Source organism: Heliangelus exortis, chromosome 2 (genome assembly GCF_036169615.1).
Source record: "Heliangelus exortis chromosome 2, bHelExo1.hap1, whole genome shotgun sequence".
Lineage (NCBI taxonomy): Eukaryota > Metazoa > Chordata > Aves > Apodiformes > Trochilidae > Heliangelus > Heliangelus exortis.
The window spans coordinates 45,169,123-45,187,906 of NC_092423.1; the positions used below are offsets into that span (position 1 = coordinate 45,169,123).

Sequence of the window (18,784 nt, forward strand, 5' to 3'; positions counted from 1 at the left end):
AAATTCAGCTGATGACTCCTTAGTGGCCTTAGTGAAATTAAACCAGGCTTTTAGCATAGGTTTTTATGAAGTAGCTTATAAAATATTTATGACAAGTAATGTGATAATTTAACGGAATTTGTCAGGTATCTCATGAAAAATTCTTTTAAAGAACAGTATAATTAGCTCTAGTTTGAACTAAAATGAGGTTAAGTTCTACACCAGTTTCTTAAGCAAAACCACATCCAATTGATCTGTTGAACAAATAATTATAAAATACTAACATTAATGTTTTTACCTCAATGTTATCAGCTATTTGTCTTCTCTCCAAGGTTTCCCTCAGTTCTTCAATCTTTTTCTCCTGATCCTCTATGATTCTTTTGCTTTCTTCTTTTGCAGCCAGAACTAAATTATACTTGCACTACAAAAAATATTAAATAAAATTTTCAAATATGTCAGGAAAATACATTAAAGAAAGTTGGCAAATATAAGACAAATAAATGTGTATCACTAATCTTATGATGACAACTACAAATATTTAAAATCTCTGTGTCAATGACTAAGATCAGAATCATACTTGCTAAATTGTACCAGCTGTTACTAGAAATGAGTGGTCAGAACAATGGAAGATTAATTTAATATGTATTAGCCACCATAATATATATTAACCGTAAAATTATTATTGAAAAAAAAGAAATTCATATACAACAATACAAAGAAATCTATCTCATGAACATTTTGTCTGTAGGACCTTTTGAATTAATAGTTCATACATATATATTATCTAAAGTCTTCTGTGGCTTGCTCTATCAGTTTGCAAATCAGACCCATTTTAATAAAGGAGATGCATCATATTTATCCATAGTTATTCAAAGACAGTTCTAGTTCTTTGTTTTTATGTTTTCAGATGTAGAACATAGCATCAGAAACACAAAAAATTCACTCAAAAATGAATTTACAATTCATCTTCAACCACTGAAGTTTTAAATTGCCAATCTGAGAAAATCTAAATGTGTCTGTCAGCTGAATGTAGTTTGCAGGATGTGAATAGGTCCCTTTAGAGACACTGCTCTTTACCCACCACATGGAAATACTTCAGTTTTCAAGACAGCCTTAGGCATAAAACGTTCAGAAGATTTCAACATGTCAAAACAAAGAAGTTTCCTTCTAAAATGCTACAGCAAGTTACGCCGTCTGAGACCCATGATAAGACATGTCACTGCCTTCAATTTCTGAAAAATTATACCATGTCCTTCAAAATGACAGTACATACATTTATATCCTCAAGCTCTCTTGTCAGCCCATCTATGGACTCAGTTTTATGATTAACTGAAGACCTCAGCTCCTGGATCTGTCTCATCAAATCAGTTACAACTTCCTGCAACGTAAAAAAGTTAATCCTGATATATTATTTTTATAATACATGTAAATATATATATATATACACACACACAAATAAATACATATTAATACATAAATAAATAAAACCACACACATATATATAATACATGTTTTCTTACTGGCCTTTCTTTGGTGCATAAGTAAACCTCAAATATCAAACAGCCATTTCAAAACGATGTCTTGATACACGCATGCAAAAAGCAGTAACAGGAAATTTGTTGTTTTGTCATTTGGCTTTTGTTCTAAGCACTTACGCAAATTAAATAACCTGCTGTGTTCATTAGCAGAGAAAACTAACTCTGATTTAGTCTCAGGCTGTGATGGGTTTCTAATAAGAGTACAGAAGAACTATAGTTTAAGGTTACATTTGTTTGTAATGGAAAAAGGTACATTCAAAAATACCAATGCACTGAGAAAATCAGATTCTTCTGACCTTATATGTGTCAAATGTTTTGTTTTAGCATGGAAAAAAGAAAGACTGATCAATGCAGCATGCTGAATAGTAAACACACTATGTAATTTCTTATGCTTGTTTAACAAACAGCATAAATACTTTTGTTATGGGAACTGATGCTATTGAAGATTTCAGAACACCGGAACAGTCCTTTCATGTATAAGTGCTTTGATTTTATTAATAAAGGTACCTACAATCACATACTTGCATCACTTTTCTCACCTTTTCTATTAGCTCGTTACAACATGACACTGACTGGAAGGGCCTATTAATCATCATTGAAATTATGTATCCTTTATGAATTGAATGTTTTGTCCAGTAGACAGCTTTACCTTGATTTCCCCCCAACCTTCTGTTATCTTGTGATTTCTCTGAAAGAATACCAGTTTCCTACTATCTGCCAAACTCCATGCCAGTAAGAGATAGTATTTATTTTACCTAGATATACATTCAGAATTGCCTAAAACCACAGAATTACCAAGTGTCATAGAAAGGCTCTGGGCTTTCAACTCTAATACAAACCATAGTTACCCACAAAGCTGGGTATCAGTAACAGAAATAAACCCAAACCTTATCTGCATCATTTGTCTTCTTTAAAGAAACAATAATCCCTTCAGCAGCAGCCAGCTCCTGTTCCAATTTCTGCAGTTTTTCTTCCTAGAAGAAATAATAATTGTGAAGGAGAGACTTAATGACTTTTGAAGTATATTTTCTAAAGCACAAAGCCAGGAGAAAAACTGGAAGGAATGAAGTTGTTTATCTTACCAGCAAAATAAAGCAGTGGCTTAAAAAAAACCCAAAACATCTGAAACTTTACCAGCAAAATAAATCTAGAGTTCTAATCTACAGAACAGTCAGTTCAGCAATAAAATTGCTATTAATGCACAAGGAAATCCATGAATACACAATTTAGTCATTCAGTTCTGCTGTTGTACCTGCTGCTCACACTGTGTCACCATTTCAGAGGATGGTTTCTTCACCTGTGCTTTTTCAAGTACTTTCAAGAGCTCCCTGGAGAAGAAAACATTTTTAGTGAGAAATATAATCAGAAGATAAAGAGACATTTAACATGAATCAAGTCATAAAAGTTTGCTCTTATTTGCACTTCATTTTTTAAAGAGTTATTTAACTATCACTATTACTAGTATTATACAAAATAATAGTGGGTTTGTTACTAGCCATACATTATCAGTAGTGAAACATTATCTTTGATGTGAAGATAGGCACTTATAATAAAATTATATTTCATGTTAATTGAACACATTACAATTAAGTGTTGTTCTAAGTTGGATAGAACAAAATAGCCCATTATATAATTAATTCCACCCAGATGGGGGAAAACATCTTTACAAGCTGGATCCACATCTGAATACAAAACCTAGCATAGGACAAAACCAATGAACTCAGATAACAATAAACCTCATCACTAATTAAAAACTCACTTCGAATTGTTTTCTTTGTCTTCTTGTAATTGTAATGTTAGTTTTTCATTATGTTCTTTTTCTGTTTTCAGGAGTTTCAAAAGGTTCTAGAATATCAAAATACATGTTGTTATAACAAGTCACAATACAAGGTATTTAGAATAAATGAAACCAAAATAAATAAATATAAAAATCTTAACAAAACTCCCAAGATGACTAACACCTCCCTTCCTGCGAACTTTAAATGGAAACAGATCTTTGAACTTGTACAGGACAAAAACAAAAGTAAACTCTTGTTTATATTAAGAAATTTGTTCTTTTCATCTGCCAGTTATAATGATTTCAAGTAGCTCTAATGTTCCTCAATATCCAAGCCTTTAAAGGGAGGAATTACAATTTTCTACTGTAGCTTAATTTAGGGGGATGTTTCCAGTTCTATCCATCAGTTCCAGATATTACACTATAAGGAATTTAAAATAATTTTCAGTCTGTCAGTATTCCTTAAAACACTGAAAAGAAAACTTACATCAAACTTGCTGAGCAGGCACTGCACACACTGCAGAAAAGCAGGCAAAATCATTTGCAAAAGCCCTTGAGCAACCTTACTGCTGTTTTGCAGTCACTGCAGTCTGACAAGCTTTCAAGGACAGCATCATCTAAATTGCAGGACAGCGATGTACCTCAAAAAACCACTCAGATCATTCTAAGGAAATCACATCCATGATGACATTTTTTAAGAAACTGCTTTGTAAAGATAGAATAAGTAAGCTAGTCTTAGCTAGCACTGAGATAAAAGGTCACCAGCATTTCAGTGCCAAGATTCTTTTCCAAAGCAGTCTCTTATTCCTTTACTAATTAATCTCCCTAGATATTTCTAGAGCAGGTTCTTCCATTGAAAAACCTACTCCTTCATCGTGCTATTGGATATTTCTTGTAGCCTGTGAAACAAACAAACAAACAAACAAACAAACAAATCTAAGTTTAAAAAAAAAATCTGGATACATCTTCCAAATGAGATAACCAGGAAACATCTTATTACTGTGTCATTGATAACAGAATCCACAAGAACAGGAATTAAACAACATGGCTATGAGTAACTGAATAATAAAAGTCCTATAAAAGCCTTGACTGCCTTACACAAAGCTCAGTTTTCATGGCTTCTGCTTCTTGTTTTCTGTCTTCAAGTTGTTTCTTCAGTTGATCTGTTTCAAACTTTGCTACTTCCTGCAAATTGTCATAGTCATCCTGCAAGCTTGCTTTTTCTTCAAGAATTTTTTCATGTTCTAGCCTTTGTAAAAAACAAACGCAACCACAATTTTAAGACAAAGGTTGTCTCATTATAATAATACTTCAGTAATTTGTATTTTATGGTATTCAGATAATATACAGAACAGAGTTATTTTAGAAAGAAGTCACTGACATAAATGGTAACTTTTTTTTTTTTTTTAAGTCAGAAACCCCATATGTATGAAATGGTGGGAAACTTGTGATGGGAAAACTGAAGTGTCACTGGCAAAGAAAGCAAATCGCTCTTTCTGATCCCTAGAAATAATTTACTTATTACAAAATTCCACAGAATTTTCGGTAACAACAGCTTTCACCCATTTAAACTTTTCTTTTCCAGCCAGTTATTGAACAAGACTTTGCTACCTGTATCTGTTCAGATGACACCTGGGTTATTTATACCATTAAGATATATATATACATTCTGGGCAAGTCTGGGTTATTCCCCTCTAAACTGTCCTGAAAACTTATTCATTTGATCTTACACAAAAGTGAAAAGCACATAGGAGAAAAAACACAACGTTTAATTTCTATTCCAGGTTCCCAGTCTCAGCATGTATCACTCAAAAAATTGGTTCAGCTAAGACATGAACCACTTTAATGCAGTAACATAGTTAAGCTTTCCAGGAAAAAAAACCCTACAAAACCAAAACCAAAAGAAAAAACTCTACCAAACCTCCACATAATTTAGTCCCCAATTTTAATGTCTCAGTAATAATGGCAATTATTCAATATATTAAATTCAATACATTATATTCAAGTTTTTCAGTCTTCAATAGTAAAGCCTCAGTTTATTTTTACGGTTTCTTCCTGCTTGTATTTTTAGGGCAGCATCATTATGTTGCCTGCTTTAAATTGACCACACCAAGTGGTAACAATTATTTTTTAAGACTAAATTTGAAAAAAACCACAAACCAACTATACCTGTTCAGCTACTTAACTTTTGGAGATCAATGAACTTATTAGGTATATCCTAATAAAGGGAAAATGCTAGAGTAAATCAAAATAATCAAGGCCTCATTTCCTTTCTGGTAATTTCACCATGTTCCCCCTCATGGCTCCAAAACAGGTATGGAAAGAATTGAGCAACAAAAAAAGCAAAGGATGTAAACACAAAATATCAACTTTTATTAAGAGATTTTAAGAGCAAGTTCATATGCAAAAAGGAACAACTAAATCACTGGATGCATACAGAAGGAAGTTTAAGGTATTTTACCAAACTGCCAACATACCTGACGCTGTCCAGCTGGAACTGCACATCCATATGTCTACCAGAAAGCTGACTCAATTCCTTTTCTTGCTTTTCCCTAAAGGCACTGTATTCCAATTTTAAAGCAGATAGCTCCCTGTCTGCAGACTGCAGGACAATGCGCAGGTCATAGACTTCACTTTTTAATACTGTCAAAAATAAATATTTTGTGTTATTTGGAAAACTGTACTAGATACAGGACATGCAACATTACAAAACTTCCTGGGAAAGTCTCACAAAACTTTATACATTTTAGGTGGAATTAGCCTTGAAGGTCATACACAGAAAGGGTTGGTAAATGTAAAAGGTTAACGAAACATCAGCTTTAAGATCTAAAGAGTACCAGCAGAACCAAAAACATTCCAAACAATGCCATTGCATTTTCATTGACCAGAGGATCTTATTTTTTTTTAATATTAATTTATTTTAAAAATACTTCATCCTGTACCCCTTTCACATTCAGGGTGAACAGTAAACACTTTTCAGTATTGCATACTGTGCAAGACTGTGCAGAGAAGAGCTATTCTGCAAGTATTAAGAGACTTTTTTGCTTTTAAAAAGATTTTTATAAAAAAAAAAATCAAACCAGCATGACTAATATCTTGAACCCAAATAGTTACTGGGCATGTGCTATTGTTGATTCAAAATATTAAGACACCTCAAAATTTCATAGGGAATTGCAGTGTTACATAGACTTACTATCACTCTTGCTTTGACTGTCTTGAAGTTGCTTTTCAAGTGATTTTATCTGTTCAAGGAGCTCTTGGCGTGCTTTACTCCAGTCATTCCTTTCAGATGAAAGAAGCTTGAGAAGAGAAGTAACATTTTTAAATGGAAGGAAAAAGGAGTGGCACAGAAAAATCAGATCACAGAGCCTAACAATATAATATATTAGAGCATTCAACCAGCTGATTAGAAAGAAGTTGGTGGTTGGTTTTTTTTTTTTTTTTTTTTACATTTGATGTTTAGTAAATCTGAAATGGGCAGAAATTTAAAAAAAAAATTGACTGAAGACATTACCTAACCTAATAATTTCATTTAAAAGCAATCCACAGCTTAGGAGCCAAGATCTACTTCAAAACAGAGCTATCAGATACACGACTGATCTGAGAAGAACACAGCCCTTATTTTTATTTCCCAGCCTAGCGATTAAGGAAACTTATAAATATTTTATAGAGTAAGGACTTTTCAGTTCAGTTCTAGCTGAGGCAAGTTGTCCTCTTAGTATTCCAAAATTTAAAATTCCATTGTGATTATTGCTGTTTCCCAGAAATAATGAAGTTGGCCAAATCCAAGACATCTTGAGTGTCTCTTTGCTTATATTTTAATTTAAGATCAAGTGGGCTCAGAATCACAGCATTCAAAATAAAACCAAAGAAACCCAAAACTTGCAGTGTTATATTAAATGAAGACCTTGTCTTCCTGCACAGCCTTGAGCTATGATGCTATGTACATTTTTCTAAAGTCGAAATGCAAGAAACACTGCAGACTTCCCTAAATGACACTGTAGTATGAGTGTGGTATATATCACCTTGTCATGCATACACACTTATTATATCCCTGTATTATTGTTGTCTCACCTCCTGTATTTGTGCAGAATGATGCTCCAGTTTATTAATATGTTGCTGGAGTTTTATATTCTTGCTTTCCTCTTCATCCAGCTTTGTCTGCATTGTGCTCATTTGCTCCTGTGACACAACAGACACTCAAAATTAGAACACTCATCTTCCAGTTAATTCTCTCATGCCATATGGCACTCTGTGCATATTAAATACAAAAATGTCAACTACTTTATTTTTTTATGACCTGACACAACAGAGAACAGAACATTAAAAAATAAACTTGTATCTTAAGTAGCTGATTTCTCCTATTGCTAACTGAACTGTCAGAACACAAGAAAATCTGTTGGGAAATAGTGGGACTAAATCCAATAAACAGGCTGCAGGCCCATGTTTAAGTTGGAGAAACAAGGCTTTAAAAAGAAGTTATTCAAAATACCCACTAGCTGAACTACTTACAGGACTTCTGTTCTATTCTAAGCATTAAAGAGGGGCTTTGGCTATTGTGCCAAGATTTCACATGCACTGAATTTAGTTCCCTCTTCTAGAGGGTAGTTCAGATAACTTTGGAGCACTCTTCTATGTGATGAAAGAGCTACCTTGCCCTTTAGGAAAGGTACAAGACACTTAAGGCATAATGGTGGATGAGAATTATTTGACCATGACCATTATTTCTTAAAAAAATGCAGTATCATATACTAAGCTTGGATATTGTTCCAAATGTAGCTGTCACCAGAGGCTTACCAAAACCTTTCCTCAAAAACAAAGTTATCAGTATCTTAAACTACTTACATAATTCAACTCTCAAATACCTTTCACTATTTTAATTATAAATCCTCCTTTAATTGTACAATGTATAATTAGGGAACTGTTCAGTGAAGGCGTAAGTATTCATCAAGCGCTTCAGTTTCCCATGCAAATTAAAATATATTGGGTAATGGGGGAAGTATTTCATGCCAAAACCTGCTTTATTATCAAGTTACATGTACATTTCAGTTTTCACTCAAAACATTCACCTGCGCCACTTTGAGCTCCTCAGCAATGGCCTCATATGCTTGTTCATTCATTTCCGGGGGAACTGGCTCTTTAAAAATGTCATTCATCACCTCTTCAGAACACTGAAAATCTTCAGACTGAAAATCTAAGATTTCTGGACTTATTCGTGGCACTAGGCGAGATCTTAGCTGGTAAGCTTTTGTTGGAGTGGTTATACTCTGTTGTAAAGATCAGAAAGCAGTCTTTATTTCAACTGTAAAATGGAATTAAGACTTTGTCTGGCATTGTATTTCATAGTTCTTTAAGCAGAATAAGAAGATAAAGTGCCCAAAGTGGTTAGTTCTAAACCACTACACTGTTTAAATTTTGTCAGCTGGTTACAGTAGCAGTCAGTCATTTCAGTATTTCAGAAAAAAAAAAAAAGCAGCATATATGGTTTATCACATACGGATTACAAGCCAGAAACACTAGTTAGGTTATGGGGCCATACACATGAAAGTGTGTTCTCACACAATCAGGAGTATGTGTGTTTTAAATAAACTCACACTCATACCTTAAGAGTTTCTCTATGTAGTTTATGTAACTGAGAGACTTCTCGGCGCTTGTGTGCTTTGGTTGCCTCCAGAATGTTTTCAAGATGTTGGTTTGCTTTCTGAAGGGATTGAAGCTCTGATTCCAGCTCCATATGCTTTTTTCTGTTTAGGAAGTATTTTACTACTGTTAAAACCACTTCATCAATATAACCTCCTTCAGCAATGGTAAGCTTCAGCATTGCCTAAGAACAAACTGAAGCTGAACTTTTGCCCAAACATTCAAATACATTATTTTGAGTAGAAAACCACCGCTGCTGCATTTAAAAGTGAAAAAAAAAAATTTAAAAAAATTAAAAAGGTAAGAAGCTTATTTATGCTTGCATAATGAAGCAAGCAGATGGATAACTAAACGTGTCAGGAAAAAATCCATTACACGGTAAGAAATAAGCCCAGAGCTGTGCAATTCCTTTTATGAGAAAGTGATATCACCCATACCAATATGGTTTTAAGCTTAAAAAATGTTATCCAGTTATATGAGAAGTCTGAACTGGTGCTTGCCAGGATTAAAGCAAATCCTTTAAAGACTTTTTTTTTTTTTTTTTTTTGGAAGTGCAGCTCTGTTAAGATTATTTTGCCCTTTAAGAGTACTTTAACTGAAATCCAGCAGTTGAACAGAAATTTAGGAATAATTTTCATTAGGTATTTTGCAGAGCAACATACTGTTACTGTGTTAGCTGCCCTTACTGGCATAATTGTAGGGTCAAAACCTACAGACAAAAGGAAACAGGCTATTTCATCTTTTGGCAGTTTAGTACCATGACTTTCCCTCATGGTTTTTGCATTTGCAGCAAAACTCAGGGAACAGAAAAGACCTTTTGTTCTGACTGCTATCAGACCACAGAAAGATTAGCATACATTGTGTGAGATTGTTAAGTTTTACTCCACTTACGCAGTTACAGCATAGTTGCACTTAAATGCAAAATTAAGCATCCAGTTACTCTCAAAGTGGAAACAAGTTTAGAATTTAGTGAAAACCAGAGTCTCACAAGCACACTTGTGTTTGGCTGTAGTCCATCAAAGAACTGATTTTAAAAATAAAATAAGATTAAAAAAATCAGTAATTGATAAATAAATAGTAGATAGTAACATTATTATTTATAAACTTAATAGGATTTACTACACAAAAATTTAAGAATTTGCACAATTGCCTGAATGAGCAAAAAGGACATTCCTAAGCTACAGTGCAGATGTGCCTTCAGGTAGCATCATGGCTGTCTCCTAGCCTGGGAGTTAACCGAGCTCAACAGGAACAGATTCTGTGTGCACATCATTCTTCTTAACCTTACCTTCTCTTACATGGAAAGAATGTATTTAGACTGTATATTCAGGATCTGAGAACGACTTTAAATAGTTACCTATATTGATTTTTAAAGACATTTTTATTTTGTCTTACTTGGTTAACTCCTTGAATTCTTCATATTCCTGTTTTGAACTTGCCAGTTCACTTTGAGTCTGTAGCAGGCGAGATTTCAGCCTTTCCACAGATGCCAGTGAGTTGCCTTCCACTGATATGGTGGTAGAATTTAAATGATGACCTAAAGAACAAATGTAACCCCTCTGAAATAACAAAGTAGCTCAAATATTGATAATTTTACAAAAATTAAAGCATTTATAGGCTTTTAAGTAGCATAGCAGAAATTCAGGTTGAAGAAAATGAGCATTAGCAACAGTTCACATGAAAACCAGGAGAATAATTAGTATTATTACAGTGTTCATTACAACTAAGGACAACAAAATGAGATTGTAGTGTTCACAAAATGAAGGAGAATCCAATTCTCTACTGCTGTATTTGCATGAGAGCCAATGTGAGTAAAAGGAAGTAAACCTGTTTTATCAGTCTTCAGGTATCACTCTGAAAAAGGCAAAAATACATTAAGACAGATATGTTCAACATTATGCTGCATACAACAGAAATACATTAAGCTTGCCTAGCTGAAAAACAGTAGCATATTTTTACCTCCAGTATTTTTCTCTGTGGCTGAAGCTTCCAAAAAAGCTTTTTCTAGCTCTGCAATGGTCTGTGCATCAATTTCTTGGGCCTTTTTAACTGACTGTAAAGAGCGAAGCCTTTTATTCTCCTCTCTGAGGTTATGGTTCTCCATGGCATACTTAGCAACTCTTGGGTGTTGTTCCATCTGTAATAAGTGGTATTTTATCCAAGTTTTTATTTTCCAGAAAAAGTTGTAACATAACTAGCTGTTATGCTTTAATAAGCATTAAATTGTAATAGAAGAGGAAAAAAGTATTCCCTACAGAGGTTAAAACTGCCCTGTTTTCTTTTTGTGTTAGTTTTCTTACTCCCTTGGAATCTACTCTCAAAAGACAGCAGATTTACATTTTGTGTGTTAATTCTTTTACTGGTAATAAAGCAGTAGCTTTTTTTTCCTACTCTTGACATCCTTTTCAAGTTTCAACATTGAGGTTCAGCTTTCTTAACACCATGTCCCTGGAGGTGTCCCCTAAAGCCCTAAGGTTTCTAGTCAGGGGTATTGGTTGATAAGAAGCTCAAAATGAGCCAGAAATGTGCAATTGCAGCTCAGAAAACCAACTTTATGCCCTGAGCTGCATCAAAAGAAGCATGGCAATGTCAAGGGAGGCAATTCTTCCCCTCTACTCCAATCTCCTGACACAACACCTGGAGCACTGTGTCCAGTTCTGGAGCCCCCAGCACAGGAAGGACATGGAGCTCTTGAAGCAAGTCCAAAGGAGGGGTATGAATGTGACCACGAATTTGATATGAAGATAGGCTGAGAGAGTTGGGGTTGTTCAGCCTGGAGAAGAGAAGGCTCCAGGGAGTACTTATAGCTGTGTTGCAACACCTGAAGAGGGCCTACAGGAAAGCTGAGGAGGGACTTTTTATAAGGGTGTGTAGTGACGGGACAAGGAGTAATGGTTTTAAGCTGGAAGAAAGTAGATATAGGTGAGATATTAGGAAAAAATTCTTTAGTGTGACAATGGAGCAGATTGCCAAAGGGGGTTGTGGATGCCTCATCCCTGGAAGTGTTCAAGACCAGGATGGATAGGGCTGAGCAACCTGGTGTAGAGTAGGAAGTGTAAGATCCATTCCATGAGCTATTCTCACACACACAAAAAAATGTTCTAGATAGGAAAAACTAGAGACTTACCTGTTCTCTGAGTGTCTTCAATTCCTCCCTCAATTCACTGAGGAGATCATCTTGCTCTTTTGGCAATAAACTTCCACCAGACTCTTTATGTAATCGTTCCAAGCGAACAATATGATCTTCACGGAATTTAACTATCATTTTATTTGACTGAATAAATTTCTCCTTCTTGGCACAGAGGTCCTCTAGCTGAGCAACTTTTTCCAATAAATTCTTAGAAAGTACATATACAGGTTGGTGGAAAAGTGACAGTTACATGAGATGAATTTTTAAGGGGCACATAGCACTTACACACACAAACCATGCAAAACTCAAGTTAATGTTGTGATTGACACAATCATTCATTGGGAGCAAATTAGTAGAGGGCAACAGCTCGTTCCAGGTAGCCAAATAACACACTATATTCCAAAAACTTTACTGAGAAGCCCCAGTATGATTCTGTGGATTAAGTATTCAGTTAAGCATATTGGATGCATGCTTGGGTTGCCTCTTTCTGTACATTTTATTCCAAGAAAAACCATTTTGGATGATTCACCACTGTTCCATGGCATGAACCAAAGCACAACAGAATATGGATGACTGCAAGGTTTGCTTCAAAAAGCACACTCCATCAAAACACCCAAAGATGCACTCAAAATTAAGTAAAATATAAGTTTCTGTTCTGTTATTTTCTTTTATTAGGAAATAAAAATTTAAAAAAGCCCACCCCAAACTAAACATACTATGAAAGCTATCCTATGGCTTCTCTGAATTTGAAAGATTTTATTTAAATGTCATTTGACTAGTTCACTTATTACTAAACCTCATCATCTCTGGACAGAGCATTTTTACTCAAACCAAAGAAAAATCATTCAGAGACCGGGTTCAATATGCTCTCATCAGATAGCACACAGAATGGACTCAGAAATATTAGTGCTTTCTTACCTTCTTTTCACCTTCTGATTTCTGCCAGAACAGCATTGCTTCAAGAAAGTTGTTCATGTAATTTATGTTGTTCTTCCCTTTTTCAACACCACCTGTAGGGCAAGTCAAAGAAACAAATACCAGATTTATTAAAATACCAGTTAACCAGATTTTCCTAAAGACATGACATTTGTTTAAAGAAAATTTTATTTAGTTATTTGAGCAATATAATTTCTCTAAGATCATGTGCTGTACCCAGAGCAAAGACATGTAGTCACCTGCAAGTGCTGATAAAGAACCGTCAATATTCATAATTGTATAATTAACAAAGTTGTTCAAGCATTAAATGGCTTTGCAATGAACTTTTATTAAAATTAAAGAATCACTTTGTTCAGATGAGTGTATCTATAAAATGCAAAACCCCTCTGAAATTAATTTGATAACATGAAGCCATTATTTGTATTATTATTACAGTTTGCACATATTAAAAGTGGACTAAATGGTTCATAAAAATTCAGGAAAATAAGTGTGTATTAAGTGGACAATTAGTGGTTTAATCTGGAAAGAAATTGTCCACACAGGGGATTAAAAAAGGCTTAACTAATCCACTTCAGAAATTAATTCCAAATAGATTTCCTTAAAATTCTCATGCAGACTACTTATTTATAGAGTATAAATCACCACAGTGTCTAGGTATAAAATAAATGCTTTATTGTTACTTAATATATTAAAAACATTATGGCATTTAAAAAAAGTAGCTAGTAAGCAGATTTCATATTTGTGTGATCCAAACACTATTTACATGTGTTACAATGTGTTACAAACGTTATTTAACTGCATAAACACAGCTTTAATGCGCTAGGTCCTGCATAAAGCCTCTATCCAGCATTTTATCAGAATTTGCTTTCCCTCAGAGCTCTATCACAAGTCCAACATTTTAGGGCCTTCTGCTAATACTTGGGTATTCTCTGACAGTGATTCAGTGTCCCACATAGTCACCAACTTGTTTTTACTGGTTAAATTATGTAAGCTCACAGAGAAGTAATTTTCCCTTAGAAAAACTCAGCCACTGATGCTTTATATTAGACCAGCCCTTTATCTTCTGTTATGATTTCTATGGTTGTATCTTCTATTTCCTGGTGAGATCAGGAAAGAGTTGACCTCAGGATCATAGTAATGAGTTACAAGACAAAGTTTACTACCTTGTAATCAAACATTATAAGGCAGCACATTTTGGTGAGAAATATATATAGTGTAAAGCAATGCTAGGATGCATATTGCAGATGGAATGGTGCAGTGAAAAGGCTCTGGAAGAAAAAAAATTAAATGTTGATAAAAACTCCATTACCATCTTACATTAAAAATTATCTTTTACTGAAAGGCAAACATTCTTTGGACCCTTCTGAACAGGAAAAAGGAGAAGGAGGAGGAAAAAAGTACCCACTCCCGAGCTTAAAAAGAATGTGGATTCAGTGAGCATTATCAACATTTTAGTGCCCTCCTTCCATCCTAAATATACAAGCAATCACACGTAAGCTTTTAGTTACTTGAAGGATTAGGCAGCATACCTCTTATGAACTGGAAGAACATTCTAAATATTCTATAAAAGAAACCTAGCCCTGTACACAAACTTATGGGAGGAAGAAAATAAGATCACATAACAATTTCTGCAAAATATTAGATACAAATACAGGCAAAGGGATCAACAAGACAAATGCTACCTCTGGAGGTAAATTCCTACATTAATCATTGAGAAACTTAATGAACTATATAAGGATCCAACACTCTAGGCTAAAACAAGTAGCAAGATCTCTCTCCTGACACTTCAAACTCTTACCTTGTGATACAGAAATTTCATGCATAGCTGGCACTGAAGTAAGTTGAGCAAGCTGCTCTTTCAACTTCCTGACTTCAGCTTGCAGTTGGCTCACATTTCCTTGTGTGTCTTCGTTTACCACAGCCTTTCATAAAAATATTGAGAGAAAATCAGGAAGTACAAATAAAAAAAACTTGTAGGATAAAAGAGAAGTCAAACTGCAAACCAACGAAAGTAATGAGAAGTTTTCCATCTTAGGAAAGGAAGAACTCATGGGAAAAACAATGCTTGATTTACTGAGAAACCAGGAAGTCACAGTTCAGCTAAAAATATTGGTTAAACAAAATTAATATTTTCTTCAGAATTTGCTTTAGAGCTTTTTGACCAACAAAGCTAAAGCAAAGCCAGAGGACAACATTTCAAAATACATGCATGAGAAATTATGTTTTCAGAATTAGCACATACAAAAACTAAAACAACTGAAATATTATTGAATATAATTTTTTAAAATAACAATTACATTTTTAGCACAGATTTACTTACTCTTTCCACTGAAGTGCCCAGAGAAAAAGCAATGAGTAAACACTACTATCAGCCAGTACTTAGTCTCCAACTGTTATACTCTACTCATAATCAAAAGCAAACAAGTTCTTTTCAGATATCATTTGTCATAACATTTATGAAAGCAAATTTAGGATTTTAAAAGAAGTTATAGTAATTTGAATCAGTGAAAGCACAGGAGTATTCCAATGAAGCTATCTGGTTTGCAGATGTGTAATTTAAATTATTGGAAATTGTTGCAACAATGAAGACATTGAATTCTCTTACCTTATTCTTAATCAACTTTGCTCGCTGAGCAAAATTAAGGGTGGATAGTGTTTCACCAAAACACCTGGATCCTGGATGAACATTTGCAATTATACAGGTTTTTGCATTACCTCCAAGGGAATCCTATTTAAAAACATAGGAATTATCTTCATTTGCATGGCTTTGGCTACAGCAGGAAGCCTATCACCTAAGAGCTACTCTGCATCATTTTGAACTGCAGAAGGGATTTTATTCAACAAATTTTCATTCTACTTGAGCTTCTGCAATTTTTATTTCAAATATGGGCACAAAGGATGTGACTGCAAATAAAGACTTTATTTGGGTTTCCAAAACCTTGGTTATATATTACTAATCAACAGTTTGAGATACTTGCTATACCTGAACAGAAAAAGAGAGGAAAAAATAATTCAGGGAATAAAGTAGATCTCTCGAGTAGATAGTAGGTATATTTAAGATCCTAAAAGCCTAATACTACAAAGTAGCCCAAGATAGCTCAATTGCATTCTCTCTGTCTAATAGAGATCACCCTGTTTGTAGACTTCTTTGCAGTACATTCACCTTAAAAAAAAAAAAAACAAACCAAAACCACTTAGGAAAGTAACAGCTCATAGAGCTGCATCTATTCCAGTCTGTATGAATTTTGGGTTGCATTATAACAACAACTCTTCAGAGGTTCACAATTCTAATCTATACATGGGACAGAGATGGAATGATTGGGAAATTTTGCCAGGATCACAACAATACTGAATTGTAAATACTATACTACGTACAAGTACTGTTACAATACAGAAATATTTTACAGATATTAGTGATTACTGTTTACAGAATCTTGGTGAAGGCTGGCATCCAATGAATCTTTGGCTACTTCCATCTTTGTTTTCTGTGCATCTTAAAACCAGAAACTTTCAGATAGGAAACTAAGTTTACTGAATTCCTAGCACCACACCCACACTTAGCACACATAGGCTAATTCTGGAAATCCTGTCAAATGTTCCAACACAGTCTAAGCACTATACTGTGATACACAGTATTTCCCAAATTTCAGGGATGAAAAAGCATGCTTCTTTTTCTTTAAAACTTGCAAATATGTGAAAAGAGATTATGACCCTAAAAAAATTTGCCTGCAGTAACCAACTGGAAGTCTGTTTGGTTAAGAAAGATACTTTTCAAGCTTTGTTTCAGCTGCCCAATACTAAAACAATTTTTTAACATACTTGAGTTCAGCTTTTTAGAGTAAAAAAACCCCAATCCAAACACATACATTTTCTACACCTCAAGTAGCATAAAAAATCCAGAATATCTTACCCGTAACAGAAAAGTGAGCTTGGAATCCCGGTAACAAACGTGCCTCTGTTTTCCATTACCCACATCAACAAGTGCTGTGATCACTTGGCCCAGGCAACTCAGTGATCGGTTTATGTTACCTGCTTCCTAAAAAACAACAAAAAAAAAGGAGAACAAAGGTGAGCAGATTTAGTGGATGCAACAGAGCAGTCCACCTGGAACAAGAAAGATGTCACAGACATTACAGAACTAACCTTCAGCCTCAGCCCTTCTGTATGTGTATCTTTCTGTCTCTCAGATCCTGCCAAGTCTACCAGGTTGAGCATTGAAGACCGAATGTTAACGATGTCATTGTTTTTCTCCATGGATTCCACTGTGATAGTGAAAACTGCATGTGACCTTGAGGATTCCCTGTTCATTGAGGTCGATGCTACACGACGGTTTCTCCAGCCCATAGTTAATACCTAAGCATGAAAAAAGCATCAGATAGTATCAAATATCTCACACTGTAACCACTGAGGTCCCTTCAAACCCAAATTATTCTATGACTCTATTTTACTTACAGCTGGCATAACCAGTGGCAAGTGCAACAGCTTTCAAAACTTTCAAGGACAGAGACTTTACTTATTCCAATTTAAAAACTGAAAAATATAGCTCGTCAAGCTTAAGAAAAACACTACTCTAAGAGTGCCACTGCCATTTGAAAGCCTGACATATCATTAATGGTGTATGCTAACAGTACACAAAGAAAAATATTTAAAGACACAGAAGTATACATGTAAGCACCTCTATCAGAGAGAAAGAAATCTTTCTAGATCTAAATCTAAATTCTGGAACACCCATGCTATCTGATTAGCAGGAGATGTAGTTCTCTCTTATTGTGTAAAAAGTGTATAGGGCAAGCATTAGGGAAAGATTACTTAAATTGCAATTCATGTATTCCAAACTCCAGAACTATACGATTTCTTACATGTGTGGGATATGCAGAAGCACTGGCTAGAAACAGCTTTTTACACTGGTTTTTGGATAGTACAGATAGGTGAAGAGGGTGTTTCAGACACCATGAAAAAAATGTGCTTTAATCAAACAGGAACATTTACCAAATAAGCATCAAGACAAACAGTCCAAAATACTTTTTTGTATTAAAAAGTGACAAAAAGTACCTGATATGCTTCAGCAGCAGATGTCAGCACCTGTTCTACAGCACCATCAACAAAGACTCCCTTTTTGATGTGTTCTCTGAGAAAGAGTCCAGCTGAAGCAGAATCTAGCAAGTCAAATATCTGTTCATTGTATATTTCAATAAATGAACATTTGCAGAGAAAACTCTTTCCGCTGCCAGCCTGAAAAACAGTTCCTTACATTATAAACAGACTGATTTTGTAAAGTCTACTGTTGTATAGCAGTGAGTTGCTTTTTACACGTTTAAAGTCAGTAGTTTGTATGTGTCTGACACACCCTATACATTTCTGATGACCAAATGAGAAGCAGTGTCCAGAAACCTAGATGCATTTTTAGACTTAAAATACAAGCACACTTGTGTCTGAAAAAATAATAATGCGGTAGAGTACTAGATGCAAGCATTTCTTAATGCAAGATAGCAATAATCCTGGAAATTTGACTGCTACAGTCTTCTTACCCAACAGCCTTAGCTTATCTCAATGTGAGATATTGCTTTCACTGCAACAACAAGCATCAACGTACCTTTTCTTTTTCACGTTCAATTAGAAAAAATAAGTATTCAAAGCTCCGTGGAATTACACCTCTCAGGCTGTGAGTGAAATTATCAGAATCCGATGGTCCTAAAGAGATTTTAATTTAAATAACAATTAATTAGTACTACTCAATAGTAGTGGTTGACCTCATCAAGACGCCCTTAGAGAAGATTGCAGCAA

The 18,784-nt window shown here is 34.7% G+C and overlaps 1 protein-coding gene across 2 annotated transcripts in view; it reads right to left on the reverse strand.

Moving 5' to 3' along the window:
* KIF15 (kinesin family member 15) overlaps positions 1-18,784 on the reverse strand; it is a 32,312-nt gene that overhangs the window by 8,134 nt on the left and 5,394 nt on the right. For both annotated transcript variants that reach the window (XM_071735877.1, XM_071735876.1), the window contains 21 exons: positions 18,594-18,691; positions 18,053-18,232; positions 17,144-17,353; positions 16,911-17,036; positions 15,606-15,728; positions 14,799-14,922; positions 12,983-13,074; positions 12,062-12,271; positions 10,894-11,071; positions 10,330-10,471; positions 8,897-9,038; positions 8,364-8,561; positions 7,369-7,476; positions 6,488-6,593; positions 5,772-5,937; positions 4,393-4,543; positions 3,277-3,362; positions 2,770-2,845; positions 2,405-2,491; positions 1,253-1,357; positions 278-400 (listed from right to left, as the gene is read on the reverse strand). In XM_071735877.1, the coding sequence (XP_071591978.1) occupies positions 278-400; positions 1,253-1,357; positions 2,405-2,491; positions 2,770-2,845; positions 3,277-3,362; positions 4,393-4,543; positions 5,772-5,937; positions 6,488-6,593; positions 7,369-7,476; positions 8,364-8,561; positions 8,897-9,038; positions 10,330-10,471; positions 10,894-11,071; positions 12,062-12,271; positions 12,983-13,074; positions 14,799-14,922; positions 15,606-15,728; positions 16,911-17,036; positions 17,144-17,353; positions 18,053-18,232; positions 18,594-18,691 (2,831 nt within the window). The remainder of the gene's footprint in view (positions 1-277; positions 401-1,252; positions 1,358-2,404; positions 2,492-2,769; positions 2,846-3,276; positions 3,363-4,392; positions 4,544-5,771; positions 5,938-6,487; positions 6,594-7,368; positions 7,477-8,363; positions 8,562-8,896; positions 9,039-10,329; positions 10,472-10,893; positions 11,072-12,061; positions 12,272-12,982; positions 13,075-14,798; positions 14,923-15,605; positions 15,729-16,910; positions 17,037-17,143; positions 17,354-18,052; positions 18,233-18,593; positions 18,692-18,784) is intronic.